Source organism: Corvus hawaiiensis, chromosome 19 (assembly GCF_020740725.1).
Source record: "Corvus hawaiiensis isolate bCorHaw1 chromosome 19, bCorHaw1.pri.cur, whole genome shotgun sequence".
Lineage (NCBI taxonomy): Eukaryota > Metazoa > Chordata > Aves > Passeriformes > Corvidae > Corvus > Corvus hawaiiensis.
Window position 1 is genome coordinate 12216792 of NC_063231.1, and position 24138 is coordinate 12240929.

The following is a 24138-nucleotide window of genomic DNA, read 5'->3' on the forward strand; positions in this document are numbered from 1 at the left end:
GGAGGGGAAATTGCATCCTTTGGAATCTCGTTTTAGCCGCTGGCCTCTCTCTCCCGACCCCCCCCCCCCCCCCCCCCCCCGGGTGCTCTCAGCTCCCCTCCCACTCTCTGGCCGATGTCTGTGCCGGGACCCCTTACGTGAGTGTGAGGAGCCCGTGCTGCAGGAACACGCCTTTGCTTGCCAGGAGAGAGGAGCCAAGCACGCTTCCCGACCTCCTTTCTCCCAAGATTTACAATCCCGGTGGCTGGATGCCGATTTCCCTCGTTTGTGCAACAGTGCGGGACGAGTCTGGAGCTGGTGCGTGGAGAGGGGAGGTGATGGGGATTGGTGTTAATGCTCAGCACTCCCAGGAGTGTGCAGGGCTCCTGGCGGGATTATTTGGGAGCCGGGGGTGGGCTCTGGGGGGGTGGGGGGGGGGGGGGGTGTTTGAACAGATTGGCTGTGCTCGAGGAATGAGCGAGGGTGGCAGCGCAGCCACCCCTTCCTTCCCGAGCACCTGCGTCAGAGATCCCAGAATGGGCACTATCTCAGGCTGCTCCAAGCCCCAATGTCCAGCCTGGCCTTGGGCACTTCCAGGGATCCAGGGGCAGCCCCAGCTGCTCTGGGCACCCTGTGCCAGGGCCTCCCCACCCTCACAGAGAAGAATTTCTCCCAATATCCCGTCTGTCCCTGCCCTCTGGCAGTGGGAAGCCATTCCCCGTGTTTTGTCAATCCAGACCCTTGCCCCAAGTCCCTCTCCAGCTCTCCTGGAGCCGTTTTAGGCAGTGGAAGGGCTCTGAGCTCTCCCCAGAGCCTTCTCCAGCAGAACAGCCCTAACTCTCTGAGTGTCCTCCCGAGCTCTGGAAAATCGCATGCTACATCTAGTGAAAAGTTGCTCAGTTCCACCTAATTTGGCTCTCAAGTGCTAAAAGATCTACTCCAAGCGCTAGAATCCCTTCAGCTCAGCCAGATGCTCATTTCCCAAATCCTGTGCCTCGGATCCTGTCCAGGGCTGCACAAACCGCTGGGCCGGGGTGAGGGGACCCCCGACGTGGGGAGCTCTGCCCTCTCCGGGCACCGGCCGGTCCTGCTCGGACACCCCGGGGCTGCAGCGCCCACGCTCAGGGACACCCCGCACCCACGGGGGGCTGCACAGCCACCTCTCCCCCGCCCTCCTCCACGGCTGCCTGGGCAGCGGGGGCTCAGGAGAACGGGAGGGGCCGTCTCTTGTCCCCCCTCAAATCTCCTCGCCGCCGGGCGGGAGCGGCCGTGCGGTGGCCGGGGCAGGGAGCGGCTCCTGGCCGTGTCCCGGGGGGAGGCGGCCGGGCCGGGGCCGGGCCGAGCGCTGTCCCGTTTATAGGAGGGCGGCGGGCGCCTGCTGAGCCCTCCCCGTGCCGCAGACGCAAACGGGGCGGTGGCCCCGGTTAAAGGGGAAACTTGACAGCGCCGCCGCCCGCTCCGCTCCGCGCCCGCTCCGCCGCCAGCGCGCTCCGCTCCGCCGCGATGTGAGTACGGACCGGCCCGGCCCCACTGAGCGGACACGGGCTGGAGACACCCGCTCTGAGGGTTCTCTAGGGAGAGGGGCCAGGGCAGCCCCCTCCCCTCTTCACCGACGGGGGAGATGGGCTGGGGAAAGTCCCCCCAACTCGGGAGAGGGTCCAGGAGAGCCTCTGCCAGGGGAGCCAAGGGAAGAGGGGCTGAGGGCACCCCCGGAGAAGAGGGGCCAAGGGAGCCCGGTGGGCTGAAAGGGGCAGGGGTTAACGCCCCCTCCTCCCCGCCCCCTGCCCTCTTCGCGGGGGTCGCCAGAGCAGATGAGCCCGGGAAAATTCCCCCTGGGGTGGGGGCTGACAGAATCACCCGCACTGGTCCCATGGGTGGGTGGACAAGGGACCCCCGCCCTCCTTTCCCTGCGGAGTCGGGCCGGGGCAGTCCCTCGGGTGCGATGCTCCGGGATCGAGCCCTCCCGCCGGGGGCGAGGGCGAGGAGCACATTCCCTTGGGAGAGGGGATCGGAACCCCTCGGGGAGAGGGGCTGGGGGAGCCTCCTTGGGGAACCGCCCCCCTTTGAAGCTCCCCGGGGAGGGGACTGGGAGGAGCCCCCTCGGTGGGAGAGGGGGAAGAGGCTCGGGAGACCCCCGGGGGATATCGGGGAGCGGGCAGAGGGCTCGGACCCCTCTCCGTCGGCGGGGCCCGAGGAACAAGAGCCCGGGTGCAGGGCACTGCCCCAGCAGCATCCCCCGAGCCGGGCGGGGCGGAGCGGAGTGTTCCTGCTGCCCCCGAACAGACGCACGGACAGACAGACACACACACTCAGCATCATCCCTGTCCCGCTGCAGCTCTGCCCTTCACCACCGCCAAGATGCTGCTGCTGCTGCTGGGGATCATCGTGCTCCACGTCACCGTGCTGGTGCTGCTCTTCGTCTCCACCATCGTTAGTGTGAGTACGGCTTTCCCCCGCTCCGGGGTTCCCTGGGGCAGGGACATGGCGTGGCGAGAGCAGAGGGTGTTATTCTTATTTCTGGCCGTTTTTACAGCCTGGCTTTTAGCAGGAAGCTTTAATTGGCTGGTTTCTGGCTTCACTAACAGTGGGATTTTGGAATCTGGGAGTTTGTGCTGTCAGGTGAACCTGGTGGGATGCGTGGCTGTGTGCTCTGCTGGGTGCTCAGGGCTTCCCCGCTGATACAGAGACACAAGGGCTGTTGGAAACCATCTCCTCATCCTCCCCGGGCTGGTTCACATCCAGGAGCAGCCTCGGAGCACCCAAAATCCCCTCCTTTGGGGTGATGCTGCTCTCCCCTTTCATAAGGAGCTCCACCTGCTAATGGGCTTCAGGCACAGGACCGGAACAGCCGGTCTGAGCAAAGCCCTTCGAAACGGGGCTGGCTGGGCACTGACCCCTCAGCACAGCAGTTCTGCTCCCCAGCTCTCCTCCCTTGGGGCAGGGAATAAGGCACAGCCTCTTTTTCCTAACCCACCTTCCAAGGCGGAATCTTTGTGAGCAGTGGCAAGCCCGAGGGCTGGATGCAGCACAGAGGCTTCCCAGCACTGTCCTGGGGCTGCAGCCCAGTGAACACGTCAGCTGCTCGGGAGAGGTTTGAGTTGGCTTTAAGGCAGCTCTTCTGTGGAGCTGGTGACTTCCAAGCTTGCTTCACCAGGGGCTTCTTTCCCAGTTGTTGTTTTTTTGGTTTTTTTTTTTTGGGGGGGGGTTCTTTTTCTTTTTTTCTTCTTTTTTTTTTTTTTTTTTTTTTTTTTTTTTTTTTTTTTTTTTTTTTTTGTGATCATAGTAGTGGAAAACGTTACAAAAATCTTCCGAGCCGTTAGGAATCACGTGGAAGCATTCAAATGTCCCGGCCAGGCAGCGGGCGAGGCCGGCGAGGGGAGGGAAGCGCGGCCCCGCGGGACTCGCTCCGTGTTTAAAGAGCATAAAGAGCTTCTGTTTTCGTGCCGTTGGGGCGAACGCGGCTAAAAGCAAATCTCGGGATCCGCTTTCCAAGCCCCTCTCTAAGGAAAAGCGCGTCCCTGGGAGCGCCCGGCCGGGCAGGCACGTGCGGAGCTGGGGCTGCTCGGGGCCGCAGCCTGGGGGGGGACACGGACACGGACACGGACAGGGACAGGGACACGGACAGGGACACGGACAGGGACAGGGACACGGAGAGGGACACGGACACGGACAGGGACACGGACAGGGACACGGACACGGACAGGGACACGGACACGGACACGGACACGGAGAGGGACACGGACACGGAGAGGGACAGGGACACGGACAGGGACAGGGACAGGGACACGGACACGGACAGGGACAGGGACACGGACACGGACACGGACACGGACACGGACACGGACACGGGTGGCTGCTCCTCCCCGGGCCCCGCTCACGGGCTGTGTCTGTCCCGCAGCAATGGCTGGTGAACGGCGAGCACACGGCAGACCTGTGGCAGAACTGCAGCTCCGGAAGCGTTTTCCAGTGCCTGGCGTCCTCCACCAACGGTGAGTGCCCCGGGACCAGGGCTGCGCCCGCACGCCGCTTGTGTTCTGCTCCCGGACCTATGGAATCGAGGGGGATTTGCCTCTGTGGGTTATTTGTGATTCCTTCTTGGATTTTCCTGCATCCCCGGAGCTGTTCCCTCCCGCCCCATCCCCTCGCCTCCTCTGCTCTGTCCCCAGCGGGAGGAGCACGGCTCAGCTGTGTCCCGGCGCGGGCACACGGGGCTGGCCCGGCAGTGGGGGATTGTTCCCCGCTCCCCTCCCGGTCCCTGAAGTTGTGATGGGGCTTAGCAGGAGAGCCAGAGCCGCTGCCCACCGCTCTGCCCGGCTGCCCTCGGGCTGAGGGGCAGCTCCTGGCAGCGCCAGGGCAGGGTGACACCCTCACTGCACTGGAGGTGACGGCTCGAGCCCTTTTGGGGGGCTCTCCTGTTTTTAGCACGTTTTTCCAGTTGGATGTACAAACACGAGGTGGTTCTTGGGGCAGGGCCGCTGGGCGCCTGTCACCCTGCTGGGAGCTGAGGGGCTCTTTTTGTCACAGCTCCCTCTCGCTCTGCTTGTGAGGGGTCTGAAAGATGCCCACGGGGCCCTGAGGACGCTCTGTCTCCAGAGGACACTTGTCCCCTACCTAGAAATCTGTCCTGCGTTTTGCTGCTGGGACAGGCTGAGTTTTTGGGCACAGCCCTGGAGTTTGCTGTGGAGCACCGTGGGGATGTGCTGAGTGCTCGGGCTCTTCATCCCGTGGCACCTGCACACCTGGGGGCTGAACAGGCACCGCGGGACCGAGCTGGGGCAAGGCTGATGTCACACTGGGTGCATCAACCCTGAGCTGTTTGCCGAGGTCAGAAGGGGAGGGGGGCGTGCTGAGACACGGTGACACGCAGTTCCCAGGGTGACCAGTGGCACCAGGAGCACAAAATCCGTGCTCAGAAAGTTGGGCAAGCCCGTGCCTCAGTTTCCCTAGAAGAGAGAGCTGGTGCCAGCGGTGCTGTGGCCAGCGTTTGTTTTGTTAGCCTGGTTTGTGCTTTCCTGATTCTCCCGGTGTGACCCGCGGGTCACACCAGATTCTCCCAGTGTGACTCACGCCGCTGTCACTGGGACAGTCACCCTGTGCCGGAAACGCGGGCCTGGCGAGGAGCGCACCGGTGCCAAGTGGCCCTGGTGAGGGGGACAGTCACCCCGGGAGCATTAAATGCTTCCGGAGGGTCCCTCAGTGGAGGGAGACTGTGAGAGGGCTTTTGGCGGTTCCGAGCAGAATCCCCAGCCTCGGGAGCAGACCACTCGCATTGCCCACGCGGGGAGGAGATGCCGCCGCTCCGTCCCTCGCCTTCCCCGCTGCGTCCACGCCTGCGCCCGGGCTCGATTCGCTGCGAGTGAGGCTCCCAGCGCTAGTCTCTGCTGACGCCTGGTGGTGTCCGGGCCAGCAGGGAAGCGGCTGGATCCCATCCCAGGCCGGGAGCCTTCTGGAGCCGTGTCCCTCATCAGCAGTTGGCTGGGCTGGCTATTGCAGCGTAGGCAGCCCCGCTTCGGGGCCAGTCATGCGAGCTCCGAAACTGCTGAGCCTCCGCTTTGCAATGAAAGGCAGCGCTTGCTCCCAGGAGTCCCAGAGCCGAGGGCTCTAAAGCCTCCCCAAATCTTTTGCTTTTCAAACCTGCACCGCTTTTTCTGGATGTTTACAGGGGGTTCTGTCGGGGCCGTCAGTGCTGAGAGAGGCTTGTCCACACTGTGGCTGGGTGGTTTCCCGCACACCTGCTGGTCCTGAGCGTGTAGGAGTGTCCAGTGTCTGTTCCCAGAGCTGCTGGAGCCACTCCAGTGCTGGGTTTTCATCACTAAAGGGACTATGGTCAAGATGAAAATGTTAAGAATGCAGCTGAGCAGCTGAGCTGGGTTGATAGCCCTGATCCAGTGGACGGGGTCCCTGCCCATGGCAGGTGGGTGGAATGAGATGATCTTTAAGGTCCCTTCCAACCCAAGCCATTCTGGGATTCCAGGATAAAGTGTCCCAGTGAGCTGCTCTTCGAGTGGAAATTCATCATGCTCAGGGCTTAAACAGCTCTCACTCATGCAAGGCTCTGCTCTGGCACCAGGAGAAGGGGTTTTGCTTGGACAAAAGCTTGTGCCCCATCCACCCTGTAGGAGTGGTGCTGCTGAGGACCTGTCTTCCTCTTGTGGGACCCTGGATACAGGGTGCAGAGCCCTCCACTGCTGTAGGAACACAAAATCAAAGGGTATTTCCTGGGCTTACGTAAGGCTTTTAAGGTCTGTTCGTACAAACAACAAAAATGCCACATGGTCTCCTTTCCAGCGGGTCCTGCTCCCTCCCTGCCCTGTCACCACTGCAGGGAGCTGCTGTCGGCCACTCTTTGGGGCAGCAGTGAGGTCACGGGGCAAGGATGCTGTGGCAGAGCCGCCTCGAGGCTCACGCTTCTCTTCTGCCTCATCCTCACAGCCCTTTCCCAGGAATTTGCTTATTTTCAAAATTAGGAACGGTCCCGTACAAACAGCACAAACCAGCCTCGGTTTCAGCTCCCAGAGCAGAGGCTGTGATGCAGTGGGCTCCAGACAGCCATAAAAATTCATATCCCTGTGCCAAGGGTGGTACTGAATGGTTAATCCTGGAGTGCTAAGGTGCTCTGGGGAAAGAGCAAGGAATGCTCATTGGGAATTTTGACAGAATTTTCAGTCTTTATGCAGGGGAAGTTTTTGCTCTGGCCCTCACCGTGACCTCTGGGGTGTGGTTATTTCTTCTTCTCTTTTCAAAAAGCAGTGGGACTCAGTAAGTGGAATTTGGGAATTAGATGGTGCTGGGTCACCTGCATTCCTCATGGATGGGGACTTTGGGGTTGCTGGTGCTGTGATGCCCCCTTGGTGTCAGCTGAGCCTCCCCGTCCTGTCACACAGGGACCCTTTGCTCAGGTGACCTTGGTGTGGATGCCCAAGGAGAAGCAGAACTTTTAAATCCAGCTGCCAGCAGGATTTGCTTTCGTTGCACACTGGGGCAGGTTCTGGGCTGGGCTCCTCACCCTACAGAGCATCCCATGGGGAGGGACCAGGCAGCAAAGCAGCACCAGGGCTGAGCTCGGCACTGCCCAGGTGAGGATTCCCGGGACATCAGCAGACCCTGGGTACAGCTTGGCCTCGGTGGGGACTGAGCTCCCACCTCCTGAATTCCCCTTGGCAGGGCTCAGCCCCTGGGTGTGTGCGAGGGCCGATCCATCCCGGCGGGAGCCGAGGGCACATTCCCACTCCTTGTCCATGTACAACCGCCTGCTTGTTGCTGTGATTTTCGCATTTGCTGTTAGATAATGCTTTTTTTTCTTCAAGAGGCCGAGAACTATGGAAAAAATGTTGCAATCTTTGCTTCGTTTGCGCTGTCAGACATTCCTGGAAAAGACTTATCTCAGGAATTCAGCTCTGAATCCCGGGACTGTGGGTCGGCAGGGCCGTGTGCCAGTGCCGGCTGTGTGGCCCCACGGCCAGCTCGGGGCACGCGGCCGGGCCCAGCAAGTGCCTTCAAGGAGATTCCATCCCAAATTTCCAGACAGGGATATTTTTTCCACCAAAAAAGGCCTTTTCTTTCTGGCACTGAATGTTTTATGCAGGCAAGAAGACTTTTCTGCCTGGTTGGGAAAGACCCCAAAGCCCATCCAGTGACACCCCTGCCATGGCAGGGACACCTCCCACTGTCCCAGGCTGCTCCAAGCCCCAGTGTCCAGCCTGGCCTTGGGCACTGCCAGGGATCCAGGGGCAGCCCCAGCTGCTCTGGGCACCCTGTGCCAGGGCTTCCCCACCCTCTGAGTAAAGAATTTATTCCTAACATCTAAAAATCTCCTATTCCAAGAGAATATTTTATATTTCAGATCAGTTTGTCCCATAACTTTCTTGCCTTCAATAGGAAAGGGATTTCCTCTGCTTAAAACCATTTTTTTATTATTGCTTGTTCTTCTTACAAAGAGCATCTGATAAGGGGAGGTCGGGAACTGGTGCTGTTTTTTTCTTAGATGGTCCAGGTGTCTTTGGCTCCCAATTTTTCTGTGAAAGGTGAGGTCAGACAACTTTCCCTGCCATATTTGTGCTCTGGCCCACAGAGGAATGGGAGGAAGAAGGCAACGTGTGGGCAAACGATGACTGTCAAACCAGAAGAAAGGGTGGGGGAGTCCCCTGCAGAATGTGGTGCTGGAAAATCCTTCAACCAACGTTCTTTTGGCCTTGATGAGACTCTCAGATGTCCCTGTGGGTGCAGACTGAGTGACCCTGCACCAGGTCTGTGGGCCAAGGCACCACTGCTCCCTGCTCCTGCTGCCTGGACTGGAAATCACTGGGAGCTGGTACTGGCGTCCTTGGGAGGATCTGGGCATGGAATGATGGATCTGCCACCTCAACACAGGCCGGCAGGAGGTCAGAGCCCGAGCCAGAGACCCACCAAGGGTCTGGGAAAGGAGCTCCCTTGGGCTTTGTGGAGCTGTTGGAAGGAGTTTTCCATGGTGCCAGCAGCTTTCTGCTGCCTCAGCTGCCTCAGGAGTGGCCTCTGTGGGATGTGAGCTCCGATGGGATGTTGGAGTGTGGCAGCTCTGGATGTCCTGGCCTCATGGACTTCTTGGATGGAGCTTCAAGGAGAAGGAAAGGGAGGAGAGCCAAGAGGAAAAGGAGGGAATTCCCAGTGGGATTTCCAGGAATACCTCTGGAATGTCTGACTCGGTGCTGGTGGGAGGTTGGGCCACAGCAGGAGAAAGCTGCAATGGAGCTGGGTTTTCCCTGGATTTTCCCTGGGACAGCGCAGTGCCTCAGCTGGACAGACTGCGAGGAAGTTGTCCCCACAGGAGAGGGGTTCCCTGCAGCCCTGGGGCTGTCGGGGGCAGTGGGGGGATCTGGGCTGTGCAGAGCAGCACCACAGGCACCTGAGCTGCTCTGACCTTGGCAGTTCTGAGGGGCCTCTGTCCGAAGCGCAGCCCACAGAGTGCTGCAGCTGAGCTGCTATTTCTGCATCTCCAGTTCCCCCCTTTCCAACCCTCTTTGGGGTGTTTGAATGCCAAAACCCCTGCAAGTCCCAGCGCTTTGCTGTGGCCCAGCCGCTTCAGAGCAGAGGATGTGAGCTGGGCTCAGGTTCTTGGTCAGGCCTTGACACCTGAGGGTCTGCTCTGGAAAAACCCTGCTCAGAAAATGTGGCTTTTCCTGGCAGCCCTGGGCTGGTACCTTTGTGCCTGTGCTGTTCCTGACCCTGCTGAGATTTACCTTCCAGCATGGAAGCAGCAGGTTTTACAGTTGTGGGCATGAATTTCCCCTCCTTCCAGCTTTGTCTGTATTATATGCCACAGTTACCTCCTTAATGGATGTTTTCTCCTGCAGAAGTGGTTGCTTTTTGAATGTACAGAGTGCACACAAATGGCAAAGGGAAAACTCCACCTGCAAAACGTTCCCATCAGCTGCAGATCCCAGCACAGCAGGATTTTTAATGCACAGCACTAATTTAGGGATGTCTTCCAGCAGGGGATGAGCTGAGTGCTCAAATAAGTGTCTTCAGTTTGCACTTTGTTTTTTCTCCTTGGCTGTGTCCAAAGAGGATGTGGGGGGTGTGAATTAAACCCTGGGGAGGCAATGCCTCTCCTTTCGGACCTCTGCTCCTGGCCAAGAGCACCTTTTTCCCTGCCCTGTCAGTCCTGTCTGGGCATAAAGCCTCCCTGCAGCAGGCCTGGGGCTCTGCTGGAAGGGGCTGGCTTGGCTGCTGTCTCTCTGGGAGATTCAACTGCAATTTCTGCTCTGCGTTCCAATTCCTGCTCCTGAGTTTCTTTCTTTCATGCTGGATTTTAGGGCAGTGAAATACCGTCTTCATCATCCCAGGGCTGAAGTCTTTTCCCTGCTCTTTAAGCAGTGCTGTGAGCACATCAGGCTTGCAGAACTTAAGGGGAAATTCAAATTTGTTTTGTAAAAACTTCTTGCTTTTTTTCTGTGGCTGCCTGAAAGGGCTCTAAACCCACTCCCGCCAGCTCATCTCTGGAAGCAGCGTGCAGGGTGTTATCTGCCCTATCCACGCTGTTTCCTTTCCTTCTTCCTCCTGAAGAACAAAGATATAAACACAGAGCTGAAGAGATGCAGGGGAAAAATGGGATCACCAGCTCACTGCCCAGGGGAAACCACAAATAACAGCCTGGGACTAAACAGTGCTGACAGCCCGGCTGCAGCTCCAGCCCGGCTTCCCTCTGGGAAACTCGCTGTGCTTTTGAAATCCTAAGGGCTGGACACAGCACTAACAGCAAGGGGGTTACAGGCACGTGGGGCTGAGGAGGTAAAAACCCTACCTGCAGTTATAGGGGTGATTTAAAATGTTTTAAAGGCAATCAGCTGTCCTAATACAGCTGAAGTCTGTGGGCAGCTGGCTTGGAGTTAATGGAGTTCTGGAACTCGCTCTTGTGTGTCTCACTCCTGGGCTGGGATCCTGCCCTTTGTTTTCACAAAGGAGGCCAGCAAAAGTCAGCAACGGGCTGGATGTGAGCGGGCTCAGAGCTCTGGTCTGTGGGATCATCTCCTGATTTCCCTGCTCCCAGGCCGGCTGCCGAAACCCTCCGGCCACAGTCGGCTCCCCCCTCTGTGCTGCCTTTCTCTTCCTCTGACATGGCTCTTTATGACAATGGGATTTTGCAAAGCCCCTATAAATCATTTGCATTCAGAACCAAAAACCAGGCAGGGGAGGCGGATGCAATTAAAGGGCAGCTCAGCTCAGCTCAGCTCGGCTTTCCGTCTAGACAGCCTTCTCCTAAAATAACCGGCAGTGGCAGCATCCACCTCCCAGCAGAAAGGGCTCCTCTTGGGCCGGATCCCGCGGCCTTTGCAGTCACAAAAGGCTTGGCTTTCTGGGTCCTGGATGAAACTGCAGGGCTTGACTTTGGCTCAGCCGGTGCATGGAGCTGGACACAGCTTTGGGGCTTGGGTGAGAGGAGGGCTCAGCTTCCCAGAGCTGGGAGGGGAGCCCTGTCTGTGCTGAGGAAGGGAAAGAGATGCAGTTCAGCAGCTGCACATCCTCCAACCACATCTCTGGTCTGATCTGAGCAAGGATTTGTGATGATTTTAGTGGTGCTGGAGCTGCCTCATCCCATTTCCCGCTGGTGCATCACGGCCAGAGCTGAAGGGGCAGGTGGGGCTGGGGCAGGGGGGCTTTCCCTGCCTGGCTACCTGAGATAGGGGAAATATCTTGGACATTTTGTGTGCACATTGCAGTGAAATGCACACTGGGATTTCCTGGGAGCAGCAATAGCTGCTCCTTCCTAAGGAATGGCAGCAGCTGGTGCAGGGGAAGCCGGCGCACTGGAGTGAGGGAAGGGCAGCAGCTCCCTGATGCTGGGGAGAAGCTTGGAATGGGAAGTGTGACTGGGAGGGGAAGGACCCGGCTGGCTGTGAGGAGCAGGGGCTGCTCTGCTGGTTCCAGAGCTTTGGGAGCAGGGACTGCGTCTGCTCCAGTGCCTGAACATCCAGAGGCAAAGACAAGGGGTAGAAATCCTGGTCCAAAGTCAAACGCAGCAGACGTGACTGAGCGGCACAGGGTGTTCCCTGCAGCCGTGGATGTGCTGGGAGTGCCCATGGACGACCACGGCCATCCCAGCTGAAGGCTGTGCCTCACTCTCCGGTCCAAACTCCGCCCTCCCTGCCCTGAGTGCAGCTCGCAGGGATGTAGTGGGGACATGTGGTCCCCTCCCTGGAGCAGACGCTGCCCTGGACAGTCCCAAAGGCCTCGTTTGCTGCCCCAAGGTCGGAGGTGGCTGAGCTGAAGGGCAGCTTCATGTGGAAGTTTTGCTCCATTTCAACCATTTGCTGCAGGAAGCCGATTCTGCGGGCAACCGGTGGGAGTAGAACTGTGGCAGGAACATGGGGCTGAGCCCGAGGCTTCAGTGCTGCCTAATCCCATCCGAGGATCCAGCCCCAAGCATGATTTTTCTGCCTTTCACTGGGTGGTCTGTGCCTCAGTTTACCTGTACTGAGTCCTGTCTGCCTTTCATGGTGAATTAATTGATGTTGCGTCCTCAAAAACCTCTCAAGGAAGCTGCAAACCTGCATTTTGATTTCAGACTTTATAAGGAAAGGGGCAGGCAGAGGTATTTGCGAGCACTGCCTCTTTCTTCAAGCTGCAGCAGCTCATGGCATTTTGCTTGTTTATTTATTTATTTTTTTACGTGGGGAGTTACACACCCACTAAGCCTGGAAATAGCTGAGCAGTGACTCACACAGGGGCTGGTTTAACTGGTCTGCTCTGGGATGCAGCTGCGTTTGGCAGCTGGAGAAGGCTCTTCCAAAAGGTTCAACTCTGCAGGGGCAGAGGGTGTTTTCGTTCCCTGTGTGTTTATTTGCCCTCGGAGCTCGGCCAGCGCGGTGTCCCAGAACTTGCTGCACATGGCTTTGGTGTTTGCAGCGCAGCTGAACAGCCAGGACCCGGCACGGAGCTGGGGAGAGGCTCTGTCTGGGTTTTGCAGGTCGGGGTTGATGTCTCCGCTCTGTTTTACGGTCGATGCTCCCGAGGCAGAGCCCAGCCCTGTGATCCATCCTATTCCAGCAGCTGCTCCGTGCACAAGGCATCCACAGGGCACCCGAAATCCAGGGAGCACCGTGCCCACGCCGGGGATCCCAGCAGCTGGGGCAGCCCTGGATGTGTCCCCAGCTGCTCCCAAACCCCGTGGGAGCCAGGGTGGGGTGGTGGCCCAGGGCTGGCAGCAAGGCCATGGGCACAGCAGGGGCTCCACGATGCCCACACTGAGGTGTCCGTCTGTCTGTCTGTCTGTCCCCAGAATGGCTGCAGTCTGTCCAAGCCATGATGATCCTCTCCGTCATCTTCAGCGTCCTGTCCCTGTTCCTGTTCTTCTGCCAGCTCTTCACGCTCACCAAGGGCGGCAGGTTCTACATCACCGGAGTCTTCCAGATCCTCGCGGGTGAGTGGGGCTGAAGGGCGGCACTGTCACCTGGGGCCAGGCTGCCAGGCAGGGGCAGGGGCTGGAGGGAATGAGCAGCTTCTGGGGCACATCAGGAGGGCCGTGGAGCTGCTGCCGGCAAAGGGAAGGGAAGGGGGATGAGTAATTCGGGGGGGTTGAGGTCTCACATGCCTGGGATGGGATCCAGCCCCTGGGCCACTGTGCACCCAGGCTCTTCTGCCCTTGCACAGAGAAAGGTGCACGAGGGTTTCTGCCCCAGCCAGGGAGGTTCTGGAGGGACAGGGTGCCAGAGCCACTGGGGCAGAGGTGGGGGCAGCACATCACAGGGGCTGCTGGAACGAGAGCTCTGCCTGTTCCCCAGGGCTCGGGGTGGGATGTTGGGTGTCCAGGGTGCTGTGCTGGCTCTGGGACCCACCTTCACCAGGCTGGGTGAGGCTTCCACAGCTGCTGGCGGGGTGGGGAAAGTCATGACGATCCTGTTTTGGCAAAAGAGGACTCGGTGATTATTTATAAACGTGCCATGAGGGGGCCTGGTGCTTTCCCCATGAGCACAGAGCCCTGGAGCTGCAGGGTGAGCGCTGACTTGGACTGCCAGCTACTATTTTTAACTCTTTGAGAACTCAGTGCTGGAAGGGAGCCACAGTTCATGCCCTACGCTGCAGTTCCCTAAGTACTGATGCTGTAAAGCCCCTGGCTCTGCTTATGTTTCCATGTATGAAACCAGTGGAGAGGATTTTCAAGCGTTCAGGCTAAAAATTGTAATTGTGCTTCAGGGTCCTGGCTGCATTAGGACAGAGTGTCTGGGAAGGAGTCTGATTCTTTCCTAGAGCTTTAGATGTTAAACTAGAAGCCACCTGAGGTCCTGCCACTTTCTCAGTGGAACAACTCATTCACTGAGTTTAGACAAACTTTCTGGGCATCCTTTAAGCAAGTGACCTTCCCAAACCTTGGAGAAGTCCAGAGCTAACCTTTATTGGCATGAGACCCATGAGGAGTGGATCTGCTCAGCCACAGTGCAGGTGGAGCTCAGATCAGTTCACCATCTCTGGAAAGAGAGATGTATGGAAACCCATTAGAGCCATGGAGCCAAGGAGGGGAAATGGGCATTAATAATGCAGTTACCTGCCTGAGAGCTCTCTAATAGACCTGGGAGCAGAAGGCTTCTCTCTCCTGAGTGATTCTGGTGAAACCTTATTATCAGAGGAAGAGAAAATGGGATTGCGGCCCTCTGTCCATGCTGGGTGTCCTGAGGGGATGCAGGGTCAGACCACAGACCCACAGACTCTTTCCTTGTTGGGCCTGAGCTGTGGGTCAAAGCCATGCCCAGCCAGTGTGAAGGACAGAAAAAGTGTCCTCATCCCATCAAGCTTCCCTGTGGCCAGGGGGACCTGTAGGCAGAGGTCTGGATCCAGGGGGACCATGCAGAGGTGGGCACTATTGGCCATCCTTGCTGTTCTCCCTGGCCAGGCCTGGAGGAGGAGGCTCAGGTCAGTTTTGATCTTTGTGACCCTAAATCTTGGGGTTGTTGGTAGGAACAGGACATGGCTGTGCCAGCACTGCCAGGAGATCCCACCTGGAGGCAGGACAGCTTTGGTCACAGGAGCTGAGCCTGTTCTGGGCTCCTTGCAGCTGCTCGTGGGAAGCCAGGGCAGGAGCACTGGGCTCTGGTGGGTGGCAGAGCTGGGCAGTGCTGCCCTGAGAGCCAGGGAGGAGGGCAGGGGCTGGTCCCCACTGCAGCTGCAGCTCAGGGGCACCAGGGAGTGGAGGAAGGGCAGGAAGAGAAGTGTGAGGCCACTTTGGTCTGTGGTGCAGCAGCCAGGCAGGATCATCCCCAGCACCTCCTCCACACAGCTTGGAATCACCCCCAAAGCCTGGCTGGACTTGTCCTGATGGGATCAAGGGCATCAAAAGGCTTTCAAAGGCTCCACTCCATCCTTGGTGGGTCCATCATATCCATGGGTAACTCCTCATAGCCCAGCATGGCAGAGACCATGGTTGGTTTGGGCCTCTCGGGGCCTGACCCAACTTTTGCATCCCCCTCTCTCTCTCATCATCCCTTTTATCCCTTCTCTCCCATCGCTCTCACCCCAGAGCTGCTGCCCTGTGGGTGCAGAGGGTGGGCTCAGCCTCGGGGGCTGTGCCTGCCCACATCCCACAGCTGTTTGCAAACACCTGGCTTGGAGAGCTGCCTTGGAGCTTGCACAGCCCCAGCCGGGTTCCTCTGCAGGGCTGGGGCAGTTCCAGCAGGAACAAACCCTGGGAACAAATGTCGGGAAGCATTTGCCCTCCTGACCTGCCGAAGCAAGACTGGAGCGTGTTCCCAAAGCCAGGCTGCACAGGGGGATGCATTATTGCTCGCAGCAGTGCTGGCAGCTGGCTGCAGCTGGGCCTCCCTCCCTTTTCTCCGGGCCCGGAGCAGGGCAGTGCCCCAGAAGTGCGGTCGCAGCCGTCGCCTCTGGCCGGCCGCGTTCCTGCTGCGGACAATCGTCGCTGTATCTCATGCTCTGTAGGTGACTGGGCGGCCACATGCCTGTCCCCTGTCCCCCAGACAATGGCTGTGCTCTCTGTGCATGGGCTGGGCAGTGGGAGTTGGCTCCCATGCTTGGAGAATGGAAACTGCTCCAGCGGCGCCTTAATGAAGCGAATTCCCACTTGTGCACTTTCCCCGAACAAAAGGAGCAGTGTCAAGTGGAATTACAGCTCAAATATCACGGTGCTGAGATGTAGGTGGTCCTGAGGTCCGGGCAGGGGATTTGGAACTCGGGTCCAACAACAGCCCCACAACTGTATAATAAAAGTGCTGGGATTGACTAAAAAGCTTGTTTGGGGCAGGAATAGAGCTGGCTTTGTGTGAGCCCCGGGCGGTGCCCACCCCTCATCGGGGGGTTTGTAAGGAAGCTTAAACGCTGCCTACCGGGGCTGGGCCTGGCCCCTGGGACACCCCTGGGACCTGCACAGGCCCTGGCTGGTCAGGGGGTGCCAGAAGCCAGGGAAGAGGAATGGGCCGTGGGCATGAAAGGGTTTGCAGGGAGCTGGGTTTTAAGGAACAGGGTTTGCTGGGAATGGGCTTTGCAGTTGAGTTCCTGGTGCAGCTGTGCAGGATGGGGGGGTCACAGCCAGAGCATCCTCAGGCCCAGCTGTGTTTGTGGGGTTTATGTCCTGGAGAGGTGATACAGAAACGTTCTTGCTTTGAAAGCCCAGGTCTGACCTCTTGCAGCACCACAGGGAGGCGGCTCAGGCCAGGGTTTTAAGAAGGGCACCAGGGGAGCAGGATTGGTCTGGAGCAGCAGCCCTGAGCTGGGGCTGCCTGAGGGATGGGTTAGCCCAGGCGATGCTGCAGCTTTGTCTGCTCCAGAGCCTCTGGCTGTGCTTGCTGAGCATGGCAGAGATATCCCTGCTCGCCTCCAGCCACGCCAGAGCCCACAGCATCCCCTCCCCACATCAGGAGACTCCCAGTTTTCCAGGAGCCGGGATCCAAAGGGGCAGTAACAAAACCAGTTCCCATGCTGGTGTTGGGTGTTGTCCCGTGTGACTCCAGGTTCCCAGCAGGGAATGTCCATGCGTGGCCTCACTAACGCGCTCCCTGTGCTTCCCTGCAGGGCTGTGTGTGATGAGTGGCGCTGCCATCTTCACAGTGAGGCACACGGACTGGCACCAAGCCTCGGAAAACACTTCCTACGGCTTCGCCTACATCCTGGCATGGCTGGCCTTCCCCCTGGCCCTGGCCAGTGGCATCATCTACGTCATCCTACGGAAGCGCGAGTGACACCGCGGGACGTGGCCTAGCGTGACAGGGGCACTTGTGATGTCCTCGGAGGAGACGGAGGCGGGGGAGAATAGACGAGAAAACGGAAAAGAAAATTAACCAAAAAACAAAAAACAAAAAACAAACAAAAAAAAAAACAAACAAAAAAAAGGAATAAACCCTCCCATCCAAACCAAACCCAACCCAACCAACCCCCAGAGGAAACACTCAAAGGGTTCCTTGTTAATTGAAGATGTATATAGTATCTATGGTTTAAAAAACCTATTTATAACACTTTTTACATATATGTACATAGTCTTGTTAGCTTTTGTTGACCATGCGCTGTTTTAAAGCCTAAAGCAAGTGCCTAAGGAACTCTCACTCCTAACAGTGTAACAAGAGCGCAGTGATTTTTCTCTCATGCAAAATCCTCTCTAAGCTGAACTCTCCTGCCCTGTCCCAGCCCGTGTTGAACCGTCAGAACCCCTAGCCCTGACTGGTTTTAGGCTGGCGTGGATCAGAGTCACACCTGGTTCCGCAGCCGGAGGGCTGGGCCCTGCTCCTGCCACATGCTGTGATCCAAAGGGCACATCCAGATCTGACGGGAGATGCTTCCAAAAGGTTTGAAGGATTTTGGAGCAAAGGCTTTGATTGCCCCAAGTGCCTAAATGACTTATGTGCCTAAGTCCCATTGCCTTGCCACCACACCCGGTGGGAGCTTGGGCTTTTAAATCACTTAGGTCGTGCTGCAATCCAGCCCGGGCCGTCCTCCTTCGCTTGGGCTGCGGGATTGGGCTGTGCCGAGCACTGGGAACTGCTGCTCCCAGCCTGGAACGTGCTCTGTCCTTGCTGTGGAGCTAAACTGCCCTGAGAAAGAAACCAACCCAGCCTGTCCCTGCAACCCAATACCAGATGTATGAAATGGTGCTATCTATTTACCATTCCTTATCCTGCTAAGCCATTTAACCTTAGTCACTGGAAATTCAGTTAACGACCTTGAGGTAAACAACCAAGCTAGAAATGAGAAATAATTCTGTGTAATATAAATGAGCTATAACTGCTTTTGTACTTAGATTTGCTCTTACTATTATTTTTAATAAAGCATTTATAACCAAGATTCCTTTTTCCCCTCCGTGGTGCAGAGGAACAGAAGCAGCTCTGGCTGGGGCCCATGGGGCTCTGGCACAGGAGCGAGATGTGAGTCCTCTGTCTGTCAGCAACGAGTCTGGCCATGAACAGAACAGGCACCAGCACAGACCCCGGGCTGCCTCTGAGGACTCCAGACACTGTTGCTGGTTTTGGTTAATTTTGGGTTTTTTTGGGGTTCTACTTTTTTTTTTTTTTTTTTTGCTTTGCTTTTCTGATTTTATACCGTGTGGACTAAGAAGCAATGAAATAAAAATCAGAATAACTCAGGTGCTTCTGCGTTTTGGGGTTTTGGGGGGTTAGAGGTGGACTGTGCTCCACCAGCCTGCCTGCACAGCCATCCCACGGCATCATGGACTCACAGAGTGATTTGTGTTGGAAGGGACCTTAAAGCCCATCCAGTCCCACCCCTGCCATGGGTAGGGACAAAGGGCCACAAATCTTTCCCTTCTGAGGAGCAGGTAAGATCACAAGTGGGTTTTCTCCTGCTGTGGGCAAATTAAAGATATTCTTCCTCACTCTGGATCAGCATCTCAGAAGGCAGAAAAAAGCTGAGTGCTTCAGTTTTGGCCCTGCTCTTTGGCCATTCACAGAGTAAACAAGTGAGAGGCGTCGCTCAGGCCAACACCTCGGGCTTGCAGAGCTGCTTTGTGTCGAGGATGCAGTTCTGGAAGTGCGTGCAGCAAAAGGACTTTTCAAAGGGTTGAAAACCTTTTGGAAAGGGTCTGAAGGGGAACAGCCACTGCTTTGCAGCAGCCTGTTCCCCAAACTGGCATGGAGCTATGTCAGGGGAGGTTTAGGCTGGATACCAGGGAAAGGTTTCCCCTTTTATTCCCCCGTTTATTCCCCGTTTATTCTCCCGTTTATTCCCCCATTTACTCCCCATTATTCCCCGTTCATTCCCCGTTATCCCCCGTTATTCCCCCATTACTCCCCCGTTTATTCCCCGTTATTCTCCCGTTTATTTCCCGTTATTCCCTGTTATTCCCCGTTTATTCCCCCGTTATTCCCCCGTTTATTCCCCGTTGTTTCCCCGTTTATTCCCCATTATTCCCCGTTATTCCCCCGTTATCCCCCCGTTTATTCCCCGTTATTCCCCCATTATTCCCCGTTATTCCTCCGTTTATTCCACGTTTATTCCCCGTTTATTCCCCGTTATCCCCGTTTATTCCCCGTTATCCCCCCGTTTATTCCCCGTTTATTCTCCGTTTATTCCCCGTTATTCCCCCGTTATTCCCCCGTTATCCCCCCGTTATCCTCCCGTTTATTCCCCGTTTATTCCCCGTTTATTCCCCGTTTATTCCCCGTTTATTCCCCGTTATCCCCCCCGTTCCCGCGGTGCCGCGCGGCCTCAGTCCCGGCCGAGCGCGGAGCGCGGGCGCCCTCCGGTGGCTGCGGGCGGAACGGCGGCACAGAGAGCCCCGAGCCGCCCCGGGCCCCCCGGGCTTGGGGACACGGCCGGGAGGCGACAGAAGGGATGGACGGCCCCGGGCTGCCAGCAGCGCCCGTCGGAGCTCTGGAATCCCAGAGAGGTTTGGGTTGGACGGGCCTTGCAGCTCATCTCGTTCCACCCCTTTGCAGGGACTCCTGCCACTGTCCCAGGCTGCTCCAAGCACCGTCCAACCTGGCCTTGGACACTTCCAGCCTGTGCCAGAGCCTCCCCACCTTCACAGGGAACAATGTTCTCCCTGATAATCCAGTCTAAATCTACCTCTGCAACTCGAAGCCTTTCCCTCTTGTCCTGTCACTCTGTGCCTTGTCCCCAGTCCCTCTCCAGCTCTCTTGGAGCCCCTTCAGGCACTGGAAGGGGCTCTAAGCTCTCCCCAGAGCATTCCCTTCTCCAGGTGAACGCCACCAGTTCTCTCAGCCTGGCCCCATAGGCTGCTGTTCCTGTGGTCAGGTGGTGGGAGATGGGATGCAGCTCCCAGGCCGTGTTTAGCAGCGGGGAGAGCTGGCTCTCCCCCACCAGCATCACTTACTGCCCATTGGGAATGGCTCAATTAAAGTGTTAAAGAGTTAACGTTTATAATGAAACCACAAGATGTGCCACAGGCCTCTATTCCCATCTCCTGCTTGGGCGGGACTGTCACCAGCTCTAGGCTGGGCCGGGCTTTGTTTCACCAAACCTTGAAAATCTCCGAGTGTGGAGAGTCTCCAGCACTCCCCTCCTAGGACAAAAACCTTTCCTAACATCCCAGCCCTCAGTCTGCCCCTCATTGCCTCCAATGGCCACAGTATCCATCCTCTAACCGCAGCCCAGGGATTCCTCCCCGCAGGGGATGTGGGGACCACCAGCAGACAGACTGGAGGCACATCCCCACCCATGTGCCCTGCTCTCCCCACGGCTCTTCCAGCTCCCAAAGTGACAGAAGGGATTAAGGCACGAGCCAGCCTTTCCGCCTGATCAGCTGTGAGCACTCTCAGAGCTAAACGAGTCTCCAAATTTCAGTGCTCCCTGGGGCTACAGCACAATTAATATCCGAACAGCCCATAAAGCAGCAAGCCGAACACAACAGCAGCAGCACGGCACGAAATGGCAGAGGAGTGAAAAAAGTATTAGGGAAGTTTCTTTAATGTGTGTTGTGTCATAAAAACAATTGTTTAAATGGCTTTTGCAGCGGTCTCAGCAGTAAATACGCCTGCAAAATGCGCTGAGCAAATCTCATCTTCCTCTTTCATTTACTGCCTTGTAAATTGAAAAGTTACGGTGGGAATTAAACCCGTGGGCGCCCGGGCACAGCTGCCGGCTCCAGCCCGCGCCCGGCGGGTCCCGGCGGCGGCCGGGCGGGGGCAGCCCCGGCCCGCGGACCGGGAGCGCTCCGGGACGGGCGGGGCCAGCGGCGGGGCCCGAGCCCTGCGGAGCCGCCGGCCCTGCGCCGAGGGACCCGGGACCCGGGATGCGGGATGCGGGATGCGGGATGCGGGATCGGGCGGGACCCGGCTCGGCCCCAGCGCAGGCAGGACCAGCCAAGCCGGGGCGAAAGGGTTCCCTCTGCCCGCTGAGGTGAGACCCCACCTGCAGAGCTGCCCCAGCCCTGGGTCCCAGCACAGGAAGGACCTGGAGCTGCTGGAGAGAGTCCAGAGGAGGCCCTGGAGATGCGCCGGGGGCTGGAACCCCTCTGCTCTGGAGCCAGGTTGGGCTCCAGGGCATAGTGGCCACTGCTGCCCTTTGCCTGCACCCCTGTGCCCAGCGCGGCCCCTGCACACAGCAGCAAGGCCGGTGCTGCTGCAGCCACCTCCAAGTATCAGCTAATCAGTTAATTGTGGCCTGACTTTGGTCATTAACTTAGGGAAGGTTTCCCTAAGCAGCCCAGAGTGGCTGACAAGCAGCCAGAGGCTTTAGCCTGTCCCAATGAACGAGTCAGCTCTTCAAGGGGCTCAGCCAGGGAGGGCTCTGGTGCAGACAACTGGTGCCGAATTCCCCCAAGTACAGGGGTGTGAGGGCTGCATTTCCCCAGATGGGTTTGAGCTTGGATATGGATGAGGAATTAATGGATATTGAGTATATTTAGTATATTTTAGCATAGCAGTGTAGGTTTGTATAGTACATAGAGTGTTTATAGAGACACTATAATAGTATATAATACAGGATTTAGTATGTTTTTTATGTATTTGGCTTATTTAGATCCCTTCAGGACTTGGCTGGCATGGTCTCAGGCTGCTTTCAGCATGCAGCAACATCTCCTCTGCACACATCCCCATCCCTGAGCCCCCCCATCCCTCTCCCACCCTCATCCTCCCATCTCTGCCCTCGGGCTCTGACCCCCAGCCCTTCTATTCTCACTTGGTCAACTTTTCCCTGTAATTATTTAACAGGATTATTGATGCTTCCCTGCCCAGGGCTCTTTGGGCAGTGATTTATGGAGCGTTTCCTGGCTGCAGGTCCCTCGTCCCCTCGTGGGGCTGGGCAGGGGCTGCCATGTCATTCCCGGGGTGTAACAGTGCTGGTGTCCCTGTCTCAAGGCCAGGAGGGCCTCAGGTGCTGCAGAGACACCCGGGAGTGGGCAGGGCTCTGATCCTGCTGCAGATACGGGTGGCTTGTGCCGGGGCTGGACCGGAGCAGCTCCGGGCCGTGTGTGCCCCTCAGCCCCCGCGGGTCTGGCCTCGTCCCCAGCAGGGAGGAGCTGCCCCTTCCCTGCCCCGGCATGGGCAGAGGGAGCTGTGGCTGCCCAAAGGTGCTCAGGGCTGGGCTGGGAGCCAGCAGAGCCCCCAGGCTCATCCACAGACCGGGAGGGAGCAGGTCATGGGTGCGCTCTGGGGTCTGTCCTCTGCCCTCATCCCTCAGCCAGGGCTGTTCCCTGGCTCTCCGTCCTCCCTAAGCTCACAGCATTAACAAGCCACTTCCCCCAGGCTGATGAAAGGATAAAAGCTCTGCGTTGTCCCTGGTTTATTTGCTTCCTGGGGGATAATTCAACATGTTTAGCTTTCCCCAAGGGTGAGCTTTCCTGGGGGAATCTTTGGCTGGCACTTTGCAGGATGGTTTTATTGCTCCTCTGCAGGCACTGGGTGGGGAGAGGCTTTATTTTAAAGTCCTTTAACTGCTTCATTACAGTCTTTGTCAGTCATGTCTCCTTTCATATCCACTTTTTCAGCTTTCATTTCCCAGGGCTCCCTCTTATCTTCCTTTGGAGGCAGCCCTTGTAAAAAAAATTTTAAAAAAGGAAAATCAAACCCCGAATCTCTGTCCCTGGGCTGCTTTCAAGAGAAAGGCCCCTGCTCCCTTTCAAACCTCTTTTGAGAGAAATGGACCCCCAACCCTGTGTGCACCACAGCCTCCAGGAACGCCTTTGAAGTAAATTAAACCAAATTAGTGTCTATGATATAGATGAGCAGAGGAGCTCCCGCTGTGTCCCTGGCCTGGCCCTTGGCGTAATCTTTAACCCCTGTCCCTTGCTCCACTCGCCTCTAATTGACCGTGAAGCACCTGGGGGTGGCTTGGGGGGATCCCATCTGCCCTGTGCAGGGCGGGATTCCCCACTCCAAGGGGATGGGGAGGGTTTAATAGGCTGAGGAAGGCTGGGATTATGAATTACCTTCCACCTCCCCGTCCTCGTGCTCAGTATCTAATTCTGCTGCTTCTCCTCTCTTATTCCCCCTTTATGAGAGACCCCCTGAGCCGAGGGGCACCCCAGCACTGCCCAGAGCCCCGGCCGTGCTGGAGGAGGTAGAACCACTCCTGACCCATCTCAGTGCAGGAGCAGGTGGAGCAGGAGGCTCCTGAGCCTGGCACTGTGACAGATCCAGGGTGGGCTGTCCCAGTGTCCCAGGGCTGTGACAGATCCAGGGTGGGCTCTCCCAGTGTCCCAGGGCTGTGACAGATCCAGGGTGGGCAGTTCCAAAAGGTGGGGTTTTCCAGGGCCCTGACCCTGTGACAGCTCCTCAGGGGGGGCTTTCCCAAAGGTGCACCCAGCCCTTTGTGTGCCCCACCCAGCACTCGAGGGCCCCATTGCCTTTGGCATGAGCTGTGCTGGTGTTTATTCCGTCAGGAAAGGTCGAGGTGGGGATTTTGGGGGTGTGAGGGGGATTTGAGCCTCCTCTGGCCCTGTGTCATGCTGGGAAGGCAGCACCTGGTGGCCTGGCAGGCTCAAGGCCAGCCAAGGGACACTTGCATATGCAAATTACACCATAGCCATGTAAGAAAAGGTCCTTAAGGCCTGCCTGGATCCCCTGAGGCACCCACAACATCTGGGGTTCACTAACCCACAGCGGGGTCACCTGCTCCTCTTCCGAGAGGTCTCAGAGCAAACCTCGGGTCCCCTGGGGACAGCTGTCACTGTGCTGAAGCGTCTCCACGCGGTGTCCGAAGGGCTCTGAGCTCCGCTGGCCGCACCAGCTGCGCTTCCCCGGGCACGGAGGGACCCGGAGCTCTGGACTCCGGGGACGGGAACAGAAGCATGAAATTTGCTGGTAACACTGGAGGGCAGCCTGGATGAATGTCCTGGTCCAGGGGAGGAGGTTCCCCAGCCCCACGGCAGCCTGGCAGTGTCACCTCGGGGCTGTCCCGAGTGCACCAGGCAGCGATTTCAGTCGCTGCAAGCACTCATGTGCACACGGGCTGCAGAAGGGGCTGCATATTTTATGAGGATGGCTATAAATAAATCACGGCCAAATTAAATCGTGAAGCAAAAATAACCCCCGGTGGAGCTGAGAGGCAAACAAAGTGAATCCCCGATGGCCGGGAATGCGCGGGAGAGGGCGGTAGGTCCCTGCAGCACGGGCAGCAGCCTGGCCCGGAGCTCCTGTGCTGAGAGTGCCTGGCAGCGGAGCTGAGCATCCCGGGCTGGCAGCGTCCCTGCGACCCCCGATGGGACACAGAGGTGCCAGGAGGCCGATCCAGGCTCTGGGGCAGTCAGAGACCGAGTCACCCCTCCCC

General features: G+C 57.7%; 1 protein-coding gene across 1 annotated transcript; it reads left to right on the plus strand.

Moving 5' to 3' along the window:
• The first annotated feature begins 1380 nt into the window (after positions 1-1380).
• PMP22 (peripheral myelin protein 22) lies at positions 1381-17736 on the plus strand. Its single transcript, XM_048323989.1, has 5 exons — positions 1381-1484; positions 2315-2415; positions 3878-3968; positions 12734-12874; positions 16474-17736. Exons 2-5 carry the CDS (start codon positions 2338-2340, stop codon positions 16638-16640), a joined length of 477 nt encoding a protein of 158 aa, XP_048179946.1. The 5' UTR covers positions 1381-1484; positions 2315-2337; the 3' UTR covers positions 16641-17736.
• Positions 17737-24138: the final 6402 nt, after the last annotated feature.